At 30.1% G+C, this 23,247-nt stretch overlaps 1 protein-coding gene across 1 annotated transcript in view; it reads left to right on the top strand.

The window, feature by feature from the left end:
- Positions 1-7,043, top strand: part of slc34a2b (solute carrier family 34 member 2b) — a 46,916-nt gene extending 39,873 nt beyond the window's left edge. The window contains exons 11-15 of the mRNA XM_062038800.1: positions 1,667-1,778; positions 1,927-2,094; positions 4,366-4,482; positions 6,194-6,318; positions 6,388-7,043. Coding sequence (XP_061894784.1) covers positions 1,667-1,778; positions 1,927-2,094; positions 4,366-4,482; positions 6,194-6,318; positions 6,388-6,918 — 1,053 coding nt within the window. The 3' untranslated portion in view covers positions 6,919-7,043. The remainder of the gene's footprint in view (positions 1-1,666; positions 1,779-1,926; positions 2,095-4,365; positions 4,483-6,193; positions 6,319-6,387) is intronic.
- Positions 7,044-23,247: the final 16,204 nt, after the last annotated feature.

Raw genomic sequence — 23,247 nt, 5'->3', positions numbered from 1 at the left:
GCGGGCTACTCATCTGGGGCCGTACTTATCAAGCTTCTTAGAGTGCCATTTTACACTTAAGTCCTGAGAATTTGCGAAATTCAGTCCTACTCTCAAACTTAAGAATAAAAGCTATTTATCAACGTTCTTAAGTCTAAGAATCACTCCTACTCTCCACGATATTTAAGAGACCTTCAGAGGTGTCTTAAGTGGTTAGGAGTTGCCAGCAGGGGATGGCACTGAGGCGAGAGAGACGTGCGGGAACGTTCAGGGAGCGGAAGGATGTCCTGGCTTTGTTTGATGACGAGCAGCTGATCAAACGGTATCGTTTAGACAGAGCGGGTATTATTTTTGTCACAGATTTAATACTTTTCGATTCCATGTTGATTTCTGCATGTGGCTGCAGTGGGCTAGTACATATAGAGCCACCCACACCAGTTTCAAATTAGTTGCCTAATTAATGAATTGGAAAGAAAATGTTATGAGAGTAGCGTATGTGTGTGTGTGGCCCTTTAATAGGTGACAGCATGTGAGGTGAGTGACGTCAGTGAGTGTGTGGGCGAGAGAAGAGAAGAGAGGGAGCGTGAGTGCGGGCGGGGACTAGTTTGTTTTGTATTATTTTGTAGTTTATTGTCAAAATATACACTCCCATTGTCCACTTAAATATTTCTAAGATATTTCTTTATTCTTAGACATTCCGTGATTGGTCATTTCTACGGACACAGAAATGACGTCACCTAAAATTCTGTTTACGGCACATAGTAATGTCGTAATTCAGCTCTGAGTGTGACACTTAAGATTCAGTCCTACACTTCGCTGAAAGTGTGAGTAAGACGCTTGATAACTAACTTTTAAGTGCAGCTTTCAGCGAAGAATTTATTTACTCTTAAGTCAACTCTTCAATCAATCAATCAATGTTTATTTATATAGCCCTAAATCACAAGTGTCTCAAAGGGCTGTACAAGCCACAACGACATCCTCGGTACAGAGCCCACATACGGGCAAGGAAAAACTCACCCCAGTGGGACGTCGGTGAATGACTATGAGAAACCTTGGAGAGGACCGCGTATGTGGGTAACCCCCCCACCTCTAGGGGAGACCGAAAGCAATGGATGTCGAGTGGGTCTGACATATCATTGTGAAAGTCCAGTCCACAGTGGATCCAACACATCAGCGAGAGTCCAGTCCACAGCGGGGCCAGCAGGAAACCATCCCGAGCGGAGACGGGTCAGCAGCGCAGAGATGTCCCCAACCGATGCACAGGCTAGTGGTCCACCCGGGGTCCCGACTCTGGACAGCCAGCACTTCATCCATGGCCACCGGACCTATGCAAGTCCCCCTCGCAAGGGACAGGGGAGAAGAAAAGAAACGGCAGATCAACTGGTCTAAAAAAGGGGGGTCTATTTAAAGGCTAGATTATACAAATGAGTTTTAAGATGGGACTTAAATGGGACTTAAGAGACTTCTTAGGAGTAATTCTAAGAAGCTTGATAAATACGGCCCCTGGTCCTTACGGGCAACCTGGTGCCCGCGGGCACCGTGTTGGTGACCCCTGTCATATTGGCTCCCTAGACACATTTTTTTTCTCTCAATGTGGCCCCCGAGTCCAAATATTTGTTATCTCCTAAAGCAGAACCAGGTTTTGGACCACAATCATTTCACCCTCTGCCTGCTTTTCCCAATCAAGACTTTCTGGAACGAGACGGTGGAGAGCTGCCCCGTCGGTGCCGTCTGTTGGGAGGCGAACAACCAAACCTGGACGGAGAAGAACACCACCTGGACCGACTACCAGGAGAAATGTAAGGGTCGATCCGGGTGAAAGCCCCCCTGGGGGGAGAGAGCTGAGAGGAAACATGAGACGGCGGGACAATGAGAACCTTTGAGTGGTTGACTCAGCAGATTCCTGGGACCTGCTCAAGGAGAGTTAATGGTTGCTTCTCCCGACAGGCGCACACATGTTTGTCAACGCCAACCTGCCCGACTTGGCGGTGGGCCTCATCCTTCTGGGTCTGTCCCTCTTCGTCCTCTGCACCTGCCTCATCCTCATCGTCAAGCTGCTCAACTCCATGCTCAAAGGCCAGGTGGCGCTGGTCATCAAGAAGTTGCTCAACACAGGTGAGAGAGCCCGCCGAAAAATGTGACTTTTTGTTGATTCAGGCAAGGAGGAGGATTAGTGATTCAGAAGTAGCGAAAACACTGTGGATGGACATTAGCCGCTAGCTAGCTAGCCATGTCTTAAAGCAGCTTTTCCTGAGGGTGTTTCAGTGTTAGAACTTCACCTTTATCTTGCGTCCAACTGTGAGTATGAACTGTGAGTATGGACTGTGAGTATGGACTGTGAGTATGGACTGTGAGTATGAACTGTGAGTATGGACTGTGAGTATGGACTGTGATTATGGACTGTAAGTATGGTCTGTAAGTATGGACTAAGTATGAACTGCGAGTATGGACTACAAGTATGAACTGTGAGTATGGACTATAAGTATGGATTAAGTATGAACTTTGAGTATGAACTGTAATTATGGACTATAAGTATGGACTGTGAGTATGGACTGTGAGTATGGACTATAAGTATGGACCAAGTATGAACTGTGAGTATGAACTGTGAGTATGGACTGTGAATAAGGACTGTGAGTATGAACTTTGAGTATGAACTGTGAGTATGGACTGTAATTATGGACTATAAATTTGGACTAAGTATGAACTGCAAGTATGGACTATAAGTATGAACTGTGAGTATGGACTACCAGTATGAACTGTGAGTATGGACTGTGCGTATAAACTGTGAGTATAGACTGTGAGAAACTGTGAGTATGAACTATAAATATGGACTGTGAGTATGAACTGTGAGTATGAACTGTGAGTATGGACTGTGAGTATAGACTGTGAGTATGGACTATAAGTATGGACTATAAGTATGGACCAAGTATGAACTGTGAGTATAGACTGAGAGTATGGACTATAAGTATGGACCAAGTATGAACTGTGAGTATGGACTGTGAGTATGGACTGTGAGTGTAGACTGTGAGTATGGACTATAAGTATGGACTATAAGTATGGACCAAGTATGAACTGTGAGTATAGACTGAGAGTATAGACTATAAGTATGGACCAAGTATGAACTGTGAGTATGGACTGTGAGTATGGACTGTGAATAAGGACTGTGAGTATGAACTTTGAGTATAAACTGTGAGTATGGACTGTGATTATGGACTATAAATTTGGACTAAGTATGAACTGCGAGTATGGACTATAAGTATGAACTGTGAGTATGGACTACAAGTATGAACTGTGAGTATGGACTGTGAGTATAAACTGTGAGTATGAATTATAAATATGAACTGTGAGTATGGACTGTGAGTGTGGTCTGTAAGTATGGACTAAGTATGAACTGCGAGTATGGACTATAAGTGTGAACTGTTAGTATGGACTGTGAGTATGAACTATAAGTATGAACTGTGAGTATGAACTGTGAGTATGAACTATAAGTATGGACTGTGAGTATGGACTGTGAGTATGGTCTGTAAGTATGGACTAAGTATGAACTGCGAGTATGGACTATAAGTATGAACTGTGAGTATGGACTGTGATTATGAACTGTGAGTATGGACTGTAAGTATGGACTGTGAGTATGAACTGTGAGTATGGACTGTAAGTATGTACTGTGAGTATGAACTGTGAATATGAACTGTGAGTATGGACTATAAGTATGAACTGTGAGTATGGACTATAAGTATGACCTGTGGGTATGGACTTTGAGTATGAACTGTGAGTATGGACTATACGTATGAACAGTGAGTACGAACTGTGAGTATGGACTCTAAGTATGATCTATGAGTATGGACTGAGAGTAGGATCTGTGAGTATGGACTGTGAGTATGAACTGTGAGTATGAACTGTGAATATGGACTGTGAGTATGAACTGTGAGTATGGACAGTGAGTATGAACTGTGAGTATGGACTATGAGTAGATAGATAGATAGTACTTTATTGATTCCTTCAGGAGAATTCCCTCAGGAAAATTTAAAATTGAACTGTGAGTATGAACTGTGAGTATGTACTGTGAGTATGGACTGTGAGTATGGACTATAAGTATGGAATGTGAATATGGACTATAAGTATGGACTGTGAGTATGGACTGTGAGTATGGACTATGAGTATGGACTATACGTGTACTCTGTATGTATGGACTGTGAGTATGGACTGTATGAACACTCCTGGTCGCCTGCTTGATAGTCAGCACATCTGCTGTGGTGATGATGCTTGATTAGCTACGCAGGCAAAGCAACTCTGAAGCTTCCACCTCACCTTCAGATCCTCCGAGTCCTGACTTGTGCGATGGACGACAAACCTCTTCCTCCCTTTCAATGACGTATTTCTCCGCAGACTTCCCCTTCCCCTTCGCCTGGGTGACCGGCTACATCGCCATCCTGGTGGGAGCCGGCATGACCTTCATCGTTCAGAGCAGCTCCGTCTTCACCTCGGCCATAACGCCTCTTGTTGGTGAGCCTGAACCTCTTCCCAATGTCTCCTTCCAGTCAGAACCAGGGGGATCTGAAGTCCCTAGGGGACCTTGGACAGACCAGTTTACATACGAGCTTCAGAAACCAGAACAAGATGTTAGCAAACGCTTTGGATTGTCTTTGACGTTACAGAAACACGTTTGCATAAGTGAAGACTCATCCTTAGTAGTTATAAAAACATTGAACGGCCTTCAAGTACTTTAAGTCCACTGATGGTCAACCTCTCCAAAAACCTGTATTTTGAAGACTGGAGAATCTAGTAATGTACGTTAAAATATGGAATATGACAGAAGAAGAAACACATGAAGACCAACATGGCTAGTTTGAAAACGGGTTAGCAGCATTTACAAATCCCGGTGTGAGAACGTGTGGTTAAAAACGGTTTGGAAAAGTCCAGATCAGACCAACCAAAAGGTAGCCCCCCTAGCTACCACCTGCAGCTCTTCAAATATTGTTGATTGGTCCTCTCATCTTGTAGAAAGACCACAAACTAGTTTGTTGATTTACTTTGCTATCCAAGTCTCGATGGTGGTGTAGTGGTACACACTGGACGGTTGGTTCCTGTTCCTGGCACCCACATACAACCATCCCTACAGTCCTGGTTCCCATCCTGGGTCAATGAAAGTGTTGTGTCACAAACACTAAGCTGAACAATCCTCTTCAAAGAATGTTGGTTGGTCCTCTCATCTTGTAGAAAGACCACAAACTAGTTTTTTTGGTTTACTTTGCTATCCAAGTCTCGATGGTGGCGCAGTGGTACACGCTGGACGGTTGGTTCCTGTTCCTGGCACCCACATACAACCATCCCTACAGTCCTGGTTCCAATCCTGGGTCAATGAAAGTGTTGTGTCACGAACACTAAACCGACCAATCCTCTTCAAAGAATGTTGGTTGGTCCTCTCATCTTGTAGAAAGACCACAAACTAGTTTGTTGGTTACTTTGCTATCTAATTCTCCCTGGTGGTGCAAATGTACACGCTGGACGGTTGGTTCCTGTTCCTGGCACCCACATACAACCATCCCTACAGTCCTGGTTCCAATCCTGGGTCAATGGAAGTGTTGTGTCACGAACACTAAGCCGACCAATCCTCTTCAAGGAATGTTGGTTGGTCCTCTCATCTTGTAGAAAGACCACAAACTAGTTTGTTGGTTACTTTGCTATCTAATTCTCCCTGGTGGTGCAAATGTACACGCTGGACGGTTGGTTCTTTTTACTGGCACCCACACACAATCATCCCTACAGTCCTGGTTCCAATCCTGGTTCAATGAAAGTGTTGTGTCACGAACACTAAGCCGACCAATCCTCTTCAAAGAATGTTGGTTGGTCCTCTCATCTTGTAGAAAGACCACAAACTAGTTTGTTGGTTACTTTGCTATCTAATTCTCTCTGGTGGTGCAAATGTACACGCTGGACGGTTGGTTCTTTTTACTGGCACCCACAAACAACCATCCCTACAGTCCTAGTTCCAATCCTGGGTCAATGAAAATGTTGTGTCACGAACACTAAGCCGAACCATCCGTGCCTTAGACTCAGGTGGTGGGAGGAGCTGAAAGACTTCTGGACCACTATCAACTATCATTTCCTGAATCATTCCAGTAACGGTTGTCAGTGTGTGCAGGAACAGGAACAGAGCAGCACAGTCAGGACAACCTGTGTGGATTTCATTTGAAACCTTTTGCTTGTCTTGAAGGTATCGGCGTCATCAGCCTCGAGAGGGCCTATCCTCTAACTCTGGGCTCAAATATCGGTACGACCACCACGGCCATCTTGGCGGCGATGGCCAGCCCTGGAGAAACCCTCTCCAACTCGCTCCAGGTACGTCGCCAGAGAGAGTCGTGCGTTTTATTTGCTGTTCCAGGTTCTAACAGTGCCCTCTCTTGGTAGATTGCCCTCTGCCATTTCTTCTTCAACATCATGGGCATCCTCCTGTGGTATCCCATCCCCTTCACACGCTTGCCCATCAGGCTGGCCAGAGGGTTGGGGAACCGCACCGCAGAGTACCGCTGGTTCGCCGCCGTCTACCTGGTCCTGTGCTTCCTGGTCTTGCCTCTGACCATCTTCGGCCTGTCGATGGCCGGCTGGCAGGTCTTGGTGGGCATCGGGGCCCCCGTCATTGTGCTCGTCGTCTTCGTGGTGATCGTAAACATCATGCAGTCCCGCTGCCCGCGCTGCCTGCCCCGCTGCCTGCGCGACTGGAGGTTCCTGCCGAGGCCCCTGCGCTCCCTGGCGCCCTGGGACTCCGTGGTGACCTCCCTCATGGGTTTCTGTGGCCACTACTGCTGCTGCTTCTGCCGGTGTTGCGGGTGCTGCCAGAAGGACAAAAAGCTCGGCGAGGGCAAGAGCCTGGAGATGTACGATAACCCGGCGCTGACCGAGGAGGACGACCCGAAGGTCATCCGAGGAACTCATCTTTGATGATGTTGACCTGGGCTGTAGTCATGGCACTGGTGTGCTCTGAACTCTGAACACTTTGCACCTGTTGTTTGCCGCGAGGAACATTCATGGAACACTCCTCTGTCTTTTTAAGTCTGTTTATGTTTTATCTACGCAGAGTACGCAAGGGGTTCACACGGCCCCAGTCCTAGGTGGATCCCCTGAGAATGTGGGACGGTGGGAGGGTAATCATTTGGCAATGCCGTCTGCTGAAAGCAATGGAAAGCGCCACCCTACATAGCAACTGAACATTTTAAGATGTTCAACACTCTAAAGTGGATAGTGCCTCCCCCGATTCGTCACGTTTCACGTGTCAGGTAAAGGGTGACCCATGGACCCCCTTCCTACTCTGTAGGAAATGATCTTTGCATGAACAAGTTGCTCCTTCCTCAGTATTTAAGGCTGAATCATCTTTGTCGATTGAAAATAAATATTTTACACTAACTTATGGGCGTTCCGTTCTTTAAACACCGAAGGTAGACAGTGGTGTGTGTTTGTGGGACTCCGCTGAAGGGGTGTGTCCAAACATGCCACTACTGTTTTTCATGACACCACAAGTTCGCTTGACTTGAAATTTCTCACACAGCTCACACAAGACACGCGCTGTGTTTTGTGTGTTGCGTTGTTTTCCCAACCACCACTAAATTACTGTAGGTACACACTACTAATATACTCTATTGTTTTACTATATTATATACACTAATATACTCTATTGTTTTACTATATTATATACACTAATATACTCTATTGTTTTACTACATTATATACACTAATATACTCTATTGTTTTACTATATTATATACACTAATATACTCTATTGTTTTACTATATTATATACACTAATATACTCTATTGTTTTACTATATTATATACACTAATATACTCTATTGTTTTACTATATTATATACACTAATATACTCTATTGTTTTACTATATTATATACACTAATATACTCTATTGTTTTACTATATTATATACACTAATATACTCTATTGTTTTACTATATTATATACACTAATATACTCTGTTGTTTTAGTATATTATATACACTAATATACTATGTTGTTTTACTATATTATATACACTATTATACTATGTTGTTTTACTATTTTACACTAATATACTATGTTGTTTTACTATATTACATACACTATTATACCTCCTTGTTTTACTATACTATATTATTTACACGGTTATACTTTGTTGTTTTACTATTTTACACTATTATACTTTGTTGTTTACCTATATTATATACACTAATATACTTTGTTGCTTTACTATATTATACACACTATTATACTTTGTTGTTTACCTATATTATATACACTATTATACTATGCTGTTTTACTATATTATGTACACTATTATACTTTGTTGTTTGACTATATTATATACACTAATATACTTTGTTGTTTTACTATTTCATACTAATATACTTTGTTGATTTACTATATTATATACACTAATATACTCTATTGTTTTACTATATTATATACACTAATATACTATATTGTTTTACTAGATTATATACACTAATATACTTTGTTGATTTACTATATTATATACACTAATATACTCTATTGTTTTACCATATTATATACACTATTATACTATGTTGTTTTACTATATTATATACACTAATATACTTTGTTGTTTTACTATTTTACACTATTATACTTTGTTGTTTTACTATATTATATACACTAATATACTTTGTTGTTTTACTATTTCACACTAATATACTTTGTTGATTTACTATATAATATACACTAATATACTCTATTGTTTTACCATATTATTTACACTGTTATACTATGTTGTTTTATTATATTATGCTGTTTTACTATATTATATGCACTATTTTACTCTATTGTTTTACTATATTACATACACTAATAGACTCTATTGTTTTACTATATTATATACACTAACATACTCTATTGTTTTACTATCTTATATACACGATTATACTTTGTTGTTTTACTATATCATATACACTATTATGCTATATTGTTTTACTATATTATATACACTAATATACTTTGTTGTTTTACTATTTTACACTATTATACTTTGTTGTTTTACTATATTATATACACTATTATACTATATTGTTTTACTATATTATATACACTATTATACTTTGTTGTTTTACTATATTATATACACTAATATACTCTATTATTTTACTATATTATATACACTATTATACTATATTGTTTACTGTATTATATACTATATTATACTATGTTGTTTTACTATTTTACACTACTATACTATGTTGTTTTACTATATTATATACACTATTGTACTTTGTTGTTTTACTATATTATATACACTATTGTACTTTTTTGTTTTACTATATGATGTACATGAATATACTTTGTTGTTTTACTATATCATATACACAAATATACTTTATTGTTTTACTATTTTACACTATAATACTTTGTTGTTTACCTATATTATATACACTAATATACTTTGTTGCTTTACTATATTATATACACTATTATACTTTGTTGCTTTACTATATTATATACACTATTTAAATATGTTGCTTTACTATATTATATACACTATTATACTTTGTTGTTTTACTATATTATATACACTATTATACTTTGTTGTTTTACTATATTATATACACTATTATACTTTGTTGTTTTACTATTTTACACTGTTATACTTTGTTGTTTACTATATTATATACTTTGTTGCTTTACTATATTATATACACTAATATACTTTATTGCTTTACTATATTATATGCACTATTATACTTTGTTGTTTTACTATATCATATACACTATTATGCTATATTGTTTTACTATATTATATACACTAATATACTTTGTTGTTTTACTATTTTACACTATTATACTTTGTTGTTTTACTATATTGTATACACTATTATACTATATTGTTTTACTATATTATATACACTATTATACTTTGTTGTTTTACTATATTATATACACTAATATACTCTATTATTTTACTATATTATATACACTATTATACTATATTGTTTACTGTATTATATACTATATTATACTATGTTGTTTTACTATTTTACACTACTATACTATGTTGTTTTACTATATTATATACACTATTGTACTTTGTTGTTTTACTATATTATATACACTATTGTACTTTTTTGTTTTACTATATGATATACATGAATATACTTTGTTGTTTTACTATATCATATACACAAATATACTTTATTGTTTTACTATTTTACACTATAATACTTTGTTGTTTACCTATATTATATACACTAATATACTTTGTTGCTTTACTATATTATATACACTATTATACTTTGTTGCTTTACTATATTATATACACTATTTAAATATGTTGCTTTACTATATTATATACACTACTATACTTTGTTGTTTTTACTATATTATATACACTATTATACTTTGTTGTTTTACTATATTATATACACTATTATACTTTGTTGTTTTAACTATTTTACACTGTTATACTTTGTTGTTTACCTATATTATATACTTTGTTGCTTTACTATATTATATACACTAATATACTTTATTGCTTTACTATATTATATGCACTATTATACTTTGTTGCTTTACTATATTATATACACTATTTAAATATGTTGCTTTACTATATTATATACACTATTATACTTTGTTGTTTTACTATATTATACACACTATTATACTTTGTTGTTTTACTATATTATATACACTATTATACTTTGTTGTTTTATCTTTAACACTGTTATACTTAGTTGTTTACCTATATTATATACACTAATATACTTTGTTGCTTTACTATATTATGTACACTAATATACTTTGTTGCTTTACTATATTATATACACTAATATACTGTGTTGCTTTACTATATTATATACACTATTATACTATGTTGCTTTACTATATTATATACACTATTATACTTTGTTGTTTTACTATTATATACACTATTATACTTTGTTGCTTTTACTATATTATATACACTATTTAAATATGTTGCTTTACTATATTATATACACTATTATACTTTGTTGTTTTACTATATTATATACACTATTATACTTTGTTGTTTTACTATATTATATACACTGATTATACTTTGTTGCTTTACTATTTTACACTGTTATACTTTGTTGTTTACCTATATTATATACTTTGTTGCTTTACTATATTATATACACTAATATACTTTGTTGCTTTACTATATTATATACACTATTATACTTTGTTGCTTTACTATATTATATACACTATTATAATTTGTTGTTTACCTATATTAAATACACTATTATACTTTGTTGCTTTACTTTTTTACACCATTTTACTACATTGCTTTACTATATTACACTATTATACTATATTGGTTAACTGTATTATATACACTATTATACTATGTTGTTTTACTATTTTACACTGTGATACTTTGTTGTTTTACTATATTATATACACTATTATACTTTGTTGCTTTACTATATTATATACACTATTATAATTTGTTGTTTACCTATATTAAATACACTATTATACTTTGTTGGTTTACTTTTTTACACCATTTTACTACATTGCTTTACTATATTGCACTATTATACTATATTGGTTTACTGTATTATATACACTATTATACTATGTTGTTTTACTATTTTACACTATTATTATTTGTTGTTTTACTATATTATGTACACTATTATACTTTGTTGTTTTACTATTTTAAACTATTATACTTTGTTGTTTTACTATATTATGTACACTATTATACTTTGTTGTTTTACTATTTTACACTATTATACTTTGTTGTTTTACTATATTATATACACTATTATACTATGTTGTTTTACTATTTTACACTATTATTCTTTGTTGTTTTACTATATTATGTACACTATTATACTTTGTTGTTTTACTATTTTACACTATTATACTTTGTTGTTTTACTATATTATATACACTATTATACTTTGTTGTTTTACTATATTATATACACTATTATACTTTGTTGTTTTACTATTTTACACTATTATTCTTTTTGTTGTTTTACTACCATTAAGTTAGGTTGACTTGCAATTTCTCGCACAGCTCACACAAAACCCACTGTAACTTCAGAGTTGTTATCCCGACCGCCACCAAATTAGGCGCACACCTGCAGGGGACCGGCGAGCATAGGTGTGGCAAATTTGATGAAGATTGGTTGGAAAACATGTCAATCAAAAAGGGGCGGGACTAAGACACTTAATTCATTGCTCATTGGTCAAATGATTTTAAGACTCTGACGTCTTTACCTCAGCAAACATTTCCAACACAACACGGTCATTTTGTCACTAGAGGTCGTGAGGTCATTGGGTCACGTGGCTGAAAGGTGAGACGCCAGACTCCGCCCCCCTGCAGGTGAATAGTGCTGATGATGAGAGGATTCATATCTGATGTGCCTTTGAACGACAACGTCTTATCTCCGGATCATTCTGCTCGCCGCCTGACCACGTACAAGTGTTGGGGTCAAAGGTCAGCACTCTCCTCCCGCAGTACTCTGGAAGTACTCCTTGTGAGTTGGAGGAATGTCACCTGCTGGTGTCTGATGACATATTTCCTGGTTACTTAAACGTGCTTTTCCTGCCCGCATGTCAACATAAACAAAAATGTCACACACAACTCCACATTCACTGGATTTTACTGAGCGACTGCAGGATGACAACAAGATGTACCATTGTACTACTACACTATGTTGCTTTCATTTGTTACACTACTATACTACTGTATGTTCTTTACTATGTTATATACACTATTATACTATTTCATTGTACTACTACACTATGTTGCTTTCATTTCTTACACTACTATACTACTGTATGTTCTTTTACTATGTTATATACACTATTATACTGTTTCATTGTACTACTACACTATGTTGGTGTCATTTGTTACACGACTATACTATGTTCTTTTACTATGTTATATACACTATATACTATTTCATTGTACTATTTTACACTATTATACTATGCTGTTATACTCTATGACACTATATTACTATTTAATTGTACTATTTTACACTATATACTATGTTGTTTTACTCTATGACACTATTATACTATTTCATTGTACTATTTTTACACTATAATACTATGTTGTTTTACTCTATGACACTATTATACTATTTCATTGTACTATTTTACACTATTATACTATATTGTTTACTCTATGACACTATTATACTATTTAATTGTACTATTTTACACTATTATATTATGTTGTTTTACTATATTATGTACACTATTATACTATTTAATTGTACTATTTTACACTATTATACTATGTTGTTTACTCTATGACACTATCATACTATTTAATTGTACTATTTTACACTATTATACTATGTTGTTGTTTACTCTATGACACTATTATACTATTTAATTGTACTATTTTACACTATTATACTATGTTGTTTTACTATATTATGTACACTATTATACTATTTAGTTGTACTATTTTACACTATTATACTATGTTGTTTTACTCTATGACACTATCATACTATGTTGTTTTACTCTATGACACTATTATACTATTTAATTGTACTATTTTACACTATTATACTATGTTGTTTTACTATATTATGTACACTATTATACTATTTCATTGTACTATTTTACAGTATTATACTATGTTGTTTTACTATATTATATACACTATTATACTATGTTGTTTTACTCTATGACACTATTATACTATTTAATTGTACTATGTTACACTATTATACTATGTTGTTTTACTCTATGACACTATGATACTATTTAATTGTACTATTTTACACTATTATACTATGTTGTTTTACTATATTATGTACACTACTATACTATTTAATTGTACTATTTTTACACTATTATACTATGTTGTTTTACTCTATGACACTATTACACTATTTAATTGTACTATTTTACACTATTATACTATGTTGTTTTACTCTATGACACTGTTATACTATTTCATTGTACTATTTTACAGTATTATACTATGTTGTTTTACTATATTATATACACGATTATACTATGTTGTTTTACTCTATGACACTATTATACTATTTAATTGTACTATGTTACACTATTATACTATGTTGTTTTACTATATTATGTACACTACTATACTATTTAATTGTACTATTTTACACTATTATACTATGTTGCTTACTCTATGGGACTATTATACTATTTAGTTGTACTATTTTACACTATTATTCTATGTTGTTTTACTATATTATATACACAATTATACTATTTAATGGTATTAATTTACACTATTATACAATTTTGTTTTACTCTATGACTCTATTATACTATTTAATTGTACTATTTTACACTATTATACTACTATTAATTGTACTATTTTACACTATTATACTATGTTGTTTTACTTTTATGACACTATTATACTATTAATTGTACTATTTTACACTATTATTCTATGTTGTTTTACTATATTATATACACTATTACACTATTTAATTGTACTATTTTACACTATTATACTATGTTGTTTTACTATATTATATACACTATTATACTATGTTGTTTTACGATATTAGATACACTATTATACTATGTTGTTTTACTCTATGACACTATTATACTATTTAACTTATTTTGTACACTATTATTTTGTTGTTTTACTATATTATATACACTATTATACTATCTATTATACACTAATGTACTACGTTGTTTACTATTTTACACTATTATACTTTGTTGTTTTACTATATTATGTACACTATTATACTATGTTGTTTTACTCTATGACACTATTATACTATTTAATTGTACTATGTTACACTATTATACTATGTTGTTTTACTATATTATGTACACTACTATACTATTTAATTGTACTATTTTACACTATTATACTATGTTGCTTTACTCTATGAGACTATTATACTATTTAGTTGTACTATTTTACACTATTATTCTATGTTGTTTTACTATATTATATACACAATTATACTATTTAATGGTATTAATTTACACTATTATACTATTTTGTTTTACTCTATGACTCTATTATACTATTAATTGTACTATTTTACACTATTATACTATTTAATTGTACTATTTTACACTATTATACTATGTTGTTTTACTTTATGACACTATTATACTATTTAATTGTACTATTTTACACTATTATTCTATGTTGTTTTACTATATTATATACACTATTACACTATTTAATTGTACTATTTTACACTATTATACTATGTTGTTTTACTATATTATATACACTATTATACTATGTTGTTTTACGATATTAGATACACTATTATACTATGTTGTTTTACTCTATGACACTATTATACTATTTAACTTATTTTGTACACTATTATATTGTTGTTCTACTATATTATATACACTATTATACTATCTATTATACACTAATGACTATTTGTTTTACTATTTTACACTATTATACTTTGTTGTTTTACTATATTATGTACACTATTATACTAATTTAGTTGTACTATTTTACACTATTATACATGTTGTTTTACTCTATGACAACTATCATACTAGTTGTTTTACTCTATGACACTATTATACTATTTAATTGTACTATTTTACACTATTATACTATGTTGTTTTACTATATTATGTACACTATTATACTATTTCATTGTACTATTTTACAGTATTATACTATGTTGTTTTACTATATTATATACACTATTATACTATGTTGTTTTACTCTATGACACTATTATACTATTTAATTGTACTATTTTACACTATTATACTATGTTGTTTACTATATTATGTACCACTATACTAAATTTAATTGTACTATTTACACTATTATACTATGTTGTTTTACTCTATGACACTATTACACTATTTAATTGTACTATTTTACACTATTATACTATGTTGTTTTACTCTATGACACTATTATACTATTTCATTGTACTATTTTACAGTATTAATACTATGTTGTTTTACTATATTATATACACGATTATACTATGTTGTTTTACTCTATGACACTATTATACTATTTAATTGTACTATGTTACACTATTATACTATGTTGTTTTACTATATTATGTACACTACTATACTATTTAATTGTACTATTTTACACTATTATACTATGTTGCTTTACTCTATGAGACTATTATACTATTTAGTTGTACTATTTTACACTATTATTCTATGTTGTTTTACTATATTATATACACAATTATACTATTTAATGGTATTAATTTACACTATTATACTATTTTGTTTTACTCTATGACTCTATTATACTATTTAATTGTACTATTTTACACTATTATACTATTTAATTGTACTATTTTACACTATTATACTATGTTGTTTTACTTTATGACACTATTATACTATTTAATTGTACTATTTTACACTATTATTCTATGTTGTTTTACTATATTATATACACTATTACACTATTTAATTGTACTATTTTACACTATTATACTATGTTGTTTTACTATATTATATACACTATTATACTATGTTGTTTTACGATATTAGATACACTATTATACTATGTTGTTTTACTCTATGACACTATTATACTATTTAACTTATTTTGTACACTATTATATTGTTGTTTTACTATATTATATACACTATTATACTATCTATTATACACTAATGTACTATGTTGTTTTACTATTTTACACTATTATACTTTGTTGTTTTACTATATTATATACTCTATATTGTTGTACTATTTTACACTATTATGCTATGTTGTTTTACTATATCATATACACTATTATACTATGTTGTTTTACTTTATTATATAAACTATTATACTATGTTGTTTTACTATATTATATATACTATTATACTATGTTGTTTTACTATATTATATACACTATTATAATATCTTGTTTTACTATTTTACACTAATTTGCTATGTTGTTTTACTATATTATACACACTATTATACCATTTTGTTTTACTACATTATATACACTAATATACTTTGTTGTTTTACTATATTATATACAGTATTATACTATGTGGTTTTACTATATTATATACACTATTATACTACGTTGTTTTACAATATTATATACACTATGTTACTATGCTGTTTTACTATTTTACACTATTATACTATGTTGTTTTACTATATTAGATACACTATTATACTATGTTGTTTTACTATATTAGATACACTATTATACTATGTTGTTTTACTATATTATGTAAGCTACTATACTATCTTGTTTTACTATATTACACTTGTACACTATGTTGTTTTACTATATTATATACACTATATTTAAAACACTGTTATACTTTTCTGTTTTACTATATTATATACAGTATTATACTTTGTTGTTTTACTATATTATATACACTATTATACTATCTTGTTTTACTATATTATATACACTATTATACTATCTTGTTTTATTATTTTACACTAATATACTGTTGTTTTACTATATTATATACACTATATTATATAAACCGTGATACTTTGCTGTTTTACTATATTATATACAGTATTATACTTTGTTGTTTTACTATATTATATACACTATTATACTATGTTGTTTTACTATATTATATAAGCTATTATACTATCTTGTTTTACTATATTATATACACTATTATACTATGTTGTTTTACTATATTATATACATTATTATACTATGTTGTTTTACTATATAATATACACTATTTTACTATGTTGTTTTACTATATTATATACACTATTATACTATGTTGTTTTACTATATTACATACACTATTACACTATGTTGTTTTGCTATATTATATACACTATATTATAAACACTGTTACTTTTCTGTTTTACTATATTATATACACTATTATACTTTGTTGTTTTACTATATTACATACACTATTATACTATTTTGTTTTACTATAGTATACAAGCTATTATACTATCTTGTTTTACTGTATTATATACACTATTATACTATCTCGTTTTATTATTTTACAATAGTATACAATGTTGTTTTACTATATTATATACACTATATTATATACACTGTGATACTTTGCTGTTTTACTATATTATGTACAGTATTATACTTTGTTGTTTTACTATATTATATACACTATTATACTATGTTGTTTTACTATATTTTATACACTATTATACTATGTTGTTTTACTATATTTTATACACTATTATACTATGTGTTTTTACTATATTATATACACTATTATACTATGTTGTTTTACTATATTATATACACTATTATACTATGTTGTTTTACTATATTATATACACTATTATACTATGTTGTATTACTATATTACATACACTATTACACTATGTTGTTTTACTATATTATATACACTATATTATAAACACTGTTATACTTTTCTGTTTTACTATATTATATACACTATTATACTATGTTGTTTTACTATATTATATAAGCTATTATACTGTCGTGTTTTACTATAGTATATTCACTATCTCGTTTTATTATTTTACACTAGTATACTATGTTGTTTTACTAATATTATATACACTATATTACGTTTGTATATACACTGTGATACTTTGCTGTTTTACTATATTATATACAGTATTATACTTTGTTATTTTACTATATTATATACACTATCATACTATGTTGTTTTACTATAGTATATACACTATATTATATACATTGTGATACTTTGCTGTTTTACTATATTATATACAGTATTATACTTTGTTGTTTTACTATATTATATACACTATTATACTATGTTGTTTTATTATATTATATACACTATATTATATACACTGTGATACTTTGCTGTTTTACTATATTATATACAGTATTATACTTTATTATTTTACTATATTATATACACTATTATACTATGTTGTTTTACTATATTATATACACTATATTATATACACTGTGATACTCTGCTGTTTTACTATATTATATACAGTATTATACTTTGTTGTTTTACTATATTATATACACTATAATACTATGTTGTTTTACTTTATTATAAACACTATATTATATACACTGTGATACTCTGCTGTTTTACTATATTATATACACTATTATACTATGTTGTTTTACTATATTATATACACTATATTATATACACTGTGATACTTTGCTGTTTTACTATATTATGTACAGTGTTATACTTTGTTGTTTTACTATAATATATACAGTATTACATTATGTTGTTTTACTATATTATATACACTATTATACTATGTTGTTTTACTACATTATATACACTATTATACTATGTTGTTTTACTACATTATATACACTATTATACTATGTTGTTTTACTACATTATATACACTATTATACTATGTTGTTTTACTACATTATATACACTATTATACTATGTTGTTTTACTATATTATATACACTATTATACTATGTTGTTTTACTATATTATATACACTATTATACTATGTTGTTTTACTATATTATATACACTATTATACTATGTTGTTTTACTACATTATATACACTATTATACTATGTTGTTTTACTACATTATATACACTATTATACTATGTTGTTTTACTACATTATATACACTATTATACTATGTTGTTTTACTACATTATATACACTATTATACTATGTTGTTTTACTATATTATATACACTATTATACTATGTTGTTTTACTATATTATATACACTATTATACTATGTTGTTTTACTATATTATATACACTATTATACTATGTTGTTTTACTATATTATATACACTATTATACTATGTTGTTTTACTATATTATATACACTGTTATACTATGTTGTTTTACTATATTATATACACTGTTATACTATGTTGTTTTACTATATTATATACACTGTTATACTATGTTGTTTTACTATATTATATACACTGTTATACTATGTTGTTTTACTATATTATATACACTATTATACTATGTTGTTTTACTATATTATATACACTATATTATATACACTGTGATACTTTGCTGTTTTACTATATTATGTACAGTGTTATACTTTGTTGTTTTACTATAATATATACAGTATTACATTATGTTGTTTTACTATATTATATACACTATTATACTATGTTGTTTTACTACATTATATACACTATTATACTATGTTGTTTTACTACATTATATACACTATTATACTATGTTGTTTTACTACATTATATACACTATTATACTATGTTGTTTTACTACATTATATACACTATTATACTATGTTGTTTTACTATATTATATACACTATTATACTATGTTGTTTTACTATATTATATACACTATTATACTATGTTGTTTTACTATATTATATACACTATTATACTATGTTGTTTTACTACATTATATACACTATTATACTATGTTGTTTTACTACATTATATACACTATTATACTATGTTGTTTTACTACATTATATACACTATTATACTATGTTGTTTTACTACATTATATACACTATTATACTATGTTGTTTTACTATATTATATACACTATTATACTATGTTGTTTTACTATATTATATACACTATTATACTATGTTGTTTTACTATATTATATACACTATTATACTATGTTGTTTTACTATATTATATACACTATTATACTATGTTGTTTTACTATATTATATACACTGTTATACTATGTTGTTTTACTATATTATATACACTGTTATACTATGTTGTTTTACTATATTATATACACTGTTATACTATGTTGTTTTACTATATTATATACACTGTTATACTATGTTGTTTTACTATATTATATACACTATTATACTATGTTGTTTTACTATATTATATACACTATATTATATACACTGTGATACTTTGCTGTTTTACTATATTATGTACAGTGTTATACTTTGTTGTTTTACTATAATATATACAGTATTACATTATGTTGTTTTACTATATTATATACACTATTATACTATGTTGTTTTACTACATTATATACACTATTATACTATGTTGTTTTACTACATTATATACACTATTATACTATGTTGTTTTACTACATTATATACACTATTATACTATGTTGTTTTACTACATTATATACACTATTATACTATGTTGTTTTACTATATTATATACACTATTATACTATGTTGTTTTACTATATTATATACACTATTATACTATGTTGTTTTACTATATTATATACACTATTATACTATGTTGTTTTACTACATTATATACACTATTATACTATGTTGTTTTACTACATTATATACACTATTATACTATGTTGTTTTACTACATTATATACACTATTATACTATGTTGTTTTACTATATTATATACACTATTATACTATGTTGTTTTACTATATTATATACACTATTATACTATGTTGTTTTACTATATTATATACACTATTATACTATGTTGTTTTACTATATTATATACACTATTATACTATGTTGTTTTACTATATTATATACACTGTTATACTATGTTGTTTTACTATATTATATACACTGTTATACTATGTTGTTTTACTATATTATATACACTGTTATACTAAGGGTTAGGTTTAGTTACTTTAACAAAAAAACACAAAAAAAACTTTGGATACATAGCATTTGCATTTGAGACGTTTAATATGAGTGCACAGTGTGCGTGCTTTTAAAAGGCGGGGCTTGTTGCTTAATGACGTGTGATGTCATCGAGGGTTTCAACGGCGCTGCGTTTGTTAGCTTTAGCAGTTAGTAGCGCCGGCTCTTTTGAAACTTTTCACAGGATTGAGTTGATAAAACGATTAAATGTGCTTCCATGGCTGTCATATTGTCTTGTCAACAAACGGGGTGTTGTTTGGATGGCACGTTTGTCACCTCACTCATCGATGTGTTGTGGATTATTCCCATCGTGTACGTTGTTGTCTGCTGTGTGACAGTGCGATGGCGACTCCTCCTGTCCGTTATTTTTACAGGACTATCCCACATTGAAATGTTAGGACACGCCCACTGGTGTAAAGAGAAAAAAACAAAAACATCCCGTTAATACCAACCTTGACCTCCATTTCAAATATTGAATCTTGCCCCGGGTGTCAGTTTTTGTGGCGTGGAGGTCCAAGTGCGAGTAAACGTTTGTATCAGTCAGACGTGAGTGAATGAGTGAACGCACAATGCCAGCCAGGAATTTTATCCACCTTCTGACTCACTTCACCACCAACTTTGTTCCAGGCGGACAAAACGTGAGCGCACGTCTGCCAAAATAACACAAACCTGCGCTACAATCTCAACAACACTGTTGAGTTGATGTTGTTCCTTTTTTCATGGCAAGCAAAAGTCAACTCGTTGGAAACTTAACAGACATTCAGCATCAGAAGCTTCTAGAATCCTCCGTTTGTCACGATATATACATACATACATACATATATATGTTTGTATATATGCATATGTATATATATATATATATACATATTTTAGTATATATGTATATGTATATATATACATACATATACTTACATATATATGTTTGTATGTATGTATATATACACATACATGCATACATACAGTAAATACACATGTAGTAGATATGTTTGTATATATAATGTATATATGTATGTATATACATTAGGGCTGTGAATCTTTGGGTGTCCCACGATTTGATTCAATATCGATTCTTGGGGTCACGATTCGATTCAAAATCGATTTTTTTTCCCCAATTCAACACGATTCTCAATTCAAACATGATTTTATTAATAAAATAAAAAAATCGATTTTTTTTAAAAATGAGAATCGATTCTGAATCGCACAACGCGAGAATTGCGATTCGAATTTTCCCACACCCCTAATATACATACATATATACATATATGTGTTTGTGTATATGTATACAATATGTAAATATATACATACATATACTGTATACATGTATGTGTTTGTGTATATGTATATGTATATATACACATATATGTAAACATACATATATAAATATGTGTGTTTGTTTATATGTATATGTATATATACATATATATACACATATATACATATGTAGTATATATGTATGTATATATAATGTGTATATGTATGTATATATTTACATAAATACATATGTAGTTTATAAGTATGTATATATGTATGTATATATATACAAATATATACATACACATATACATATGTAGTATATATATGTGTATATATATACATACATACATACATATATACATATATGTGTGTGTGTGTGTGTATATGTATATATACATACACATATGTGTTTGTGTATGTTTATATATATATATATATATATATATATATATATATATATATATATATATACAT

Source organism: Entelurus aequoreus, linkage group LG27 (assembly GCF_033978785.1).
Source record: "Entelurus aequoreus isolate RoL-2023_Sb linkage group LG27, RoL_Eaeq_v1.1, whole genome shotgun sequence".
NCBI lineage: Eukaryota > Metazoa > Chordata > Actinopteri > Syngnathiformes > Syngnathidae > Entelurus > Entelurus aequoreus.
The sequence above is the reverse complement of the archived record's forward strand: the minus strand, read 5'-3'. Positions and strand labels throughout refer to the sequence as shown.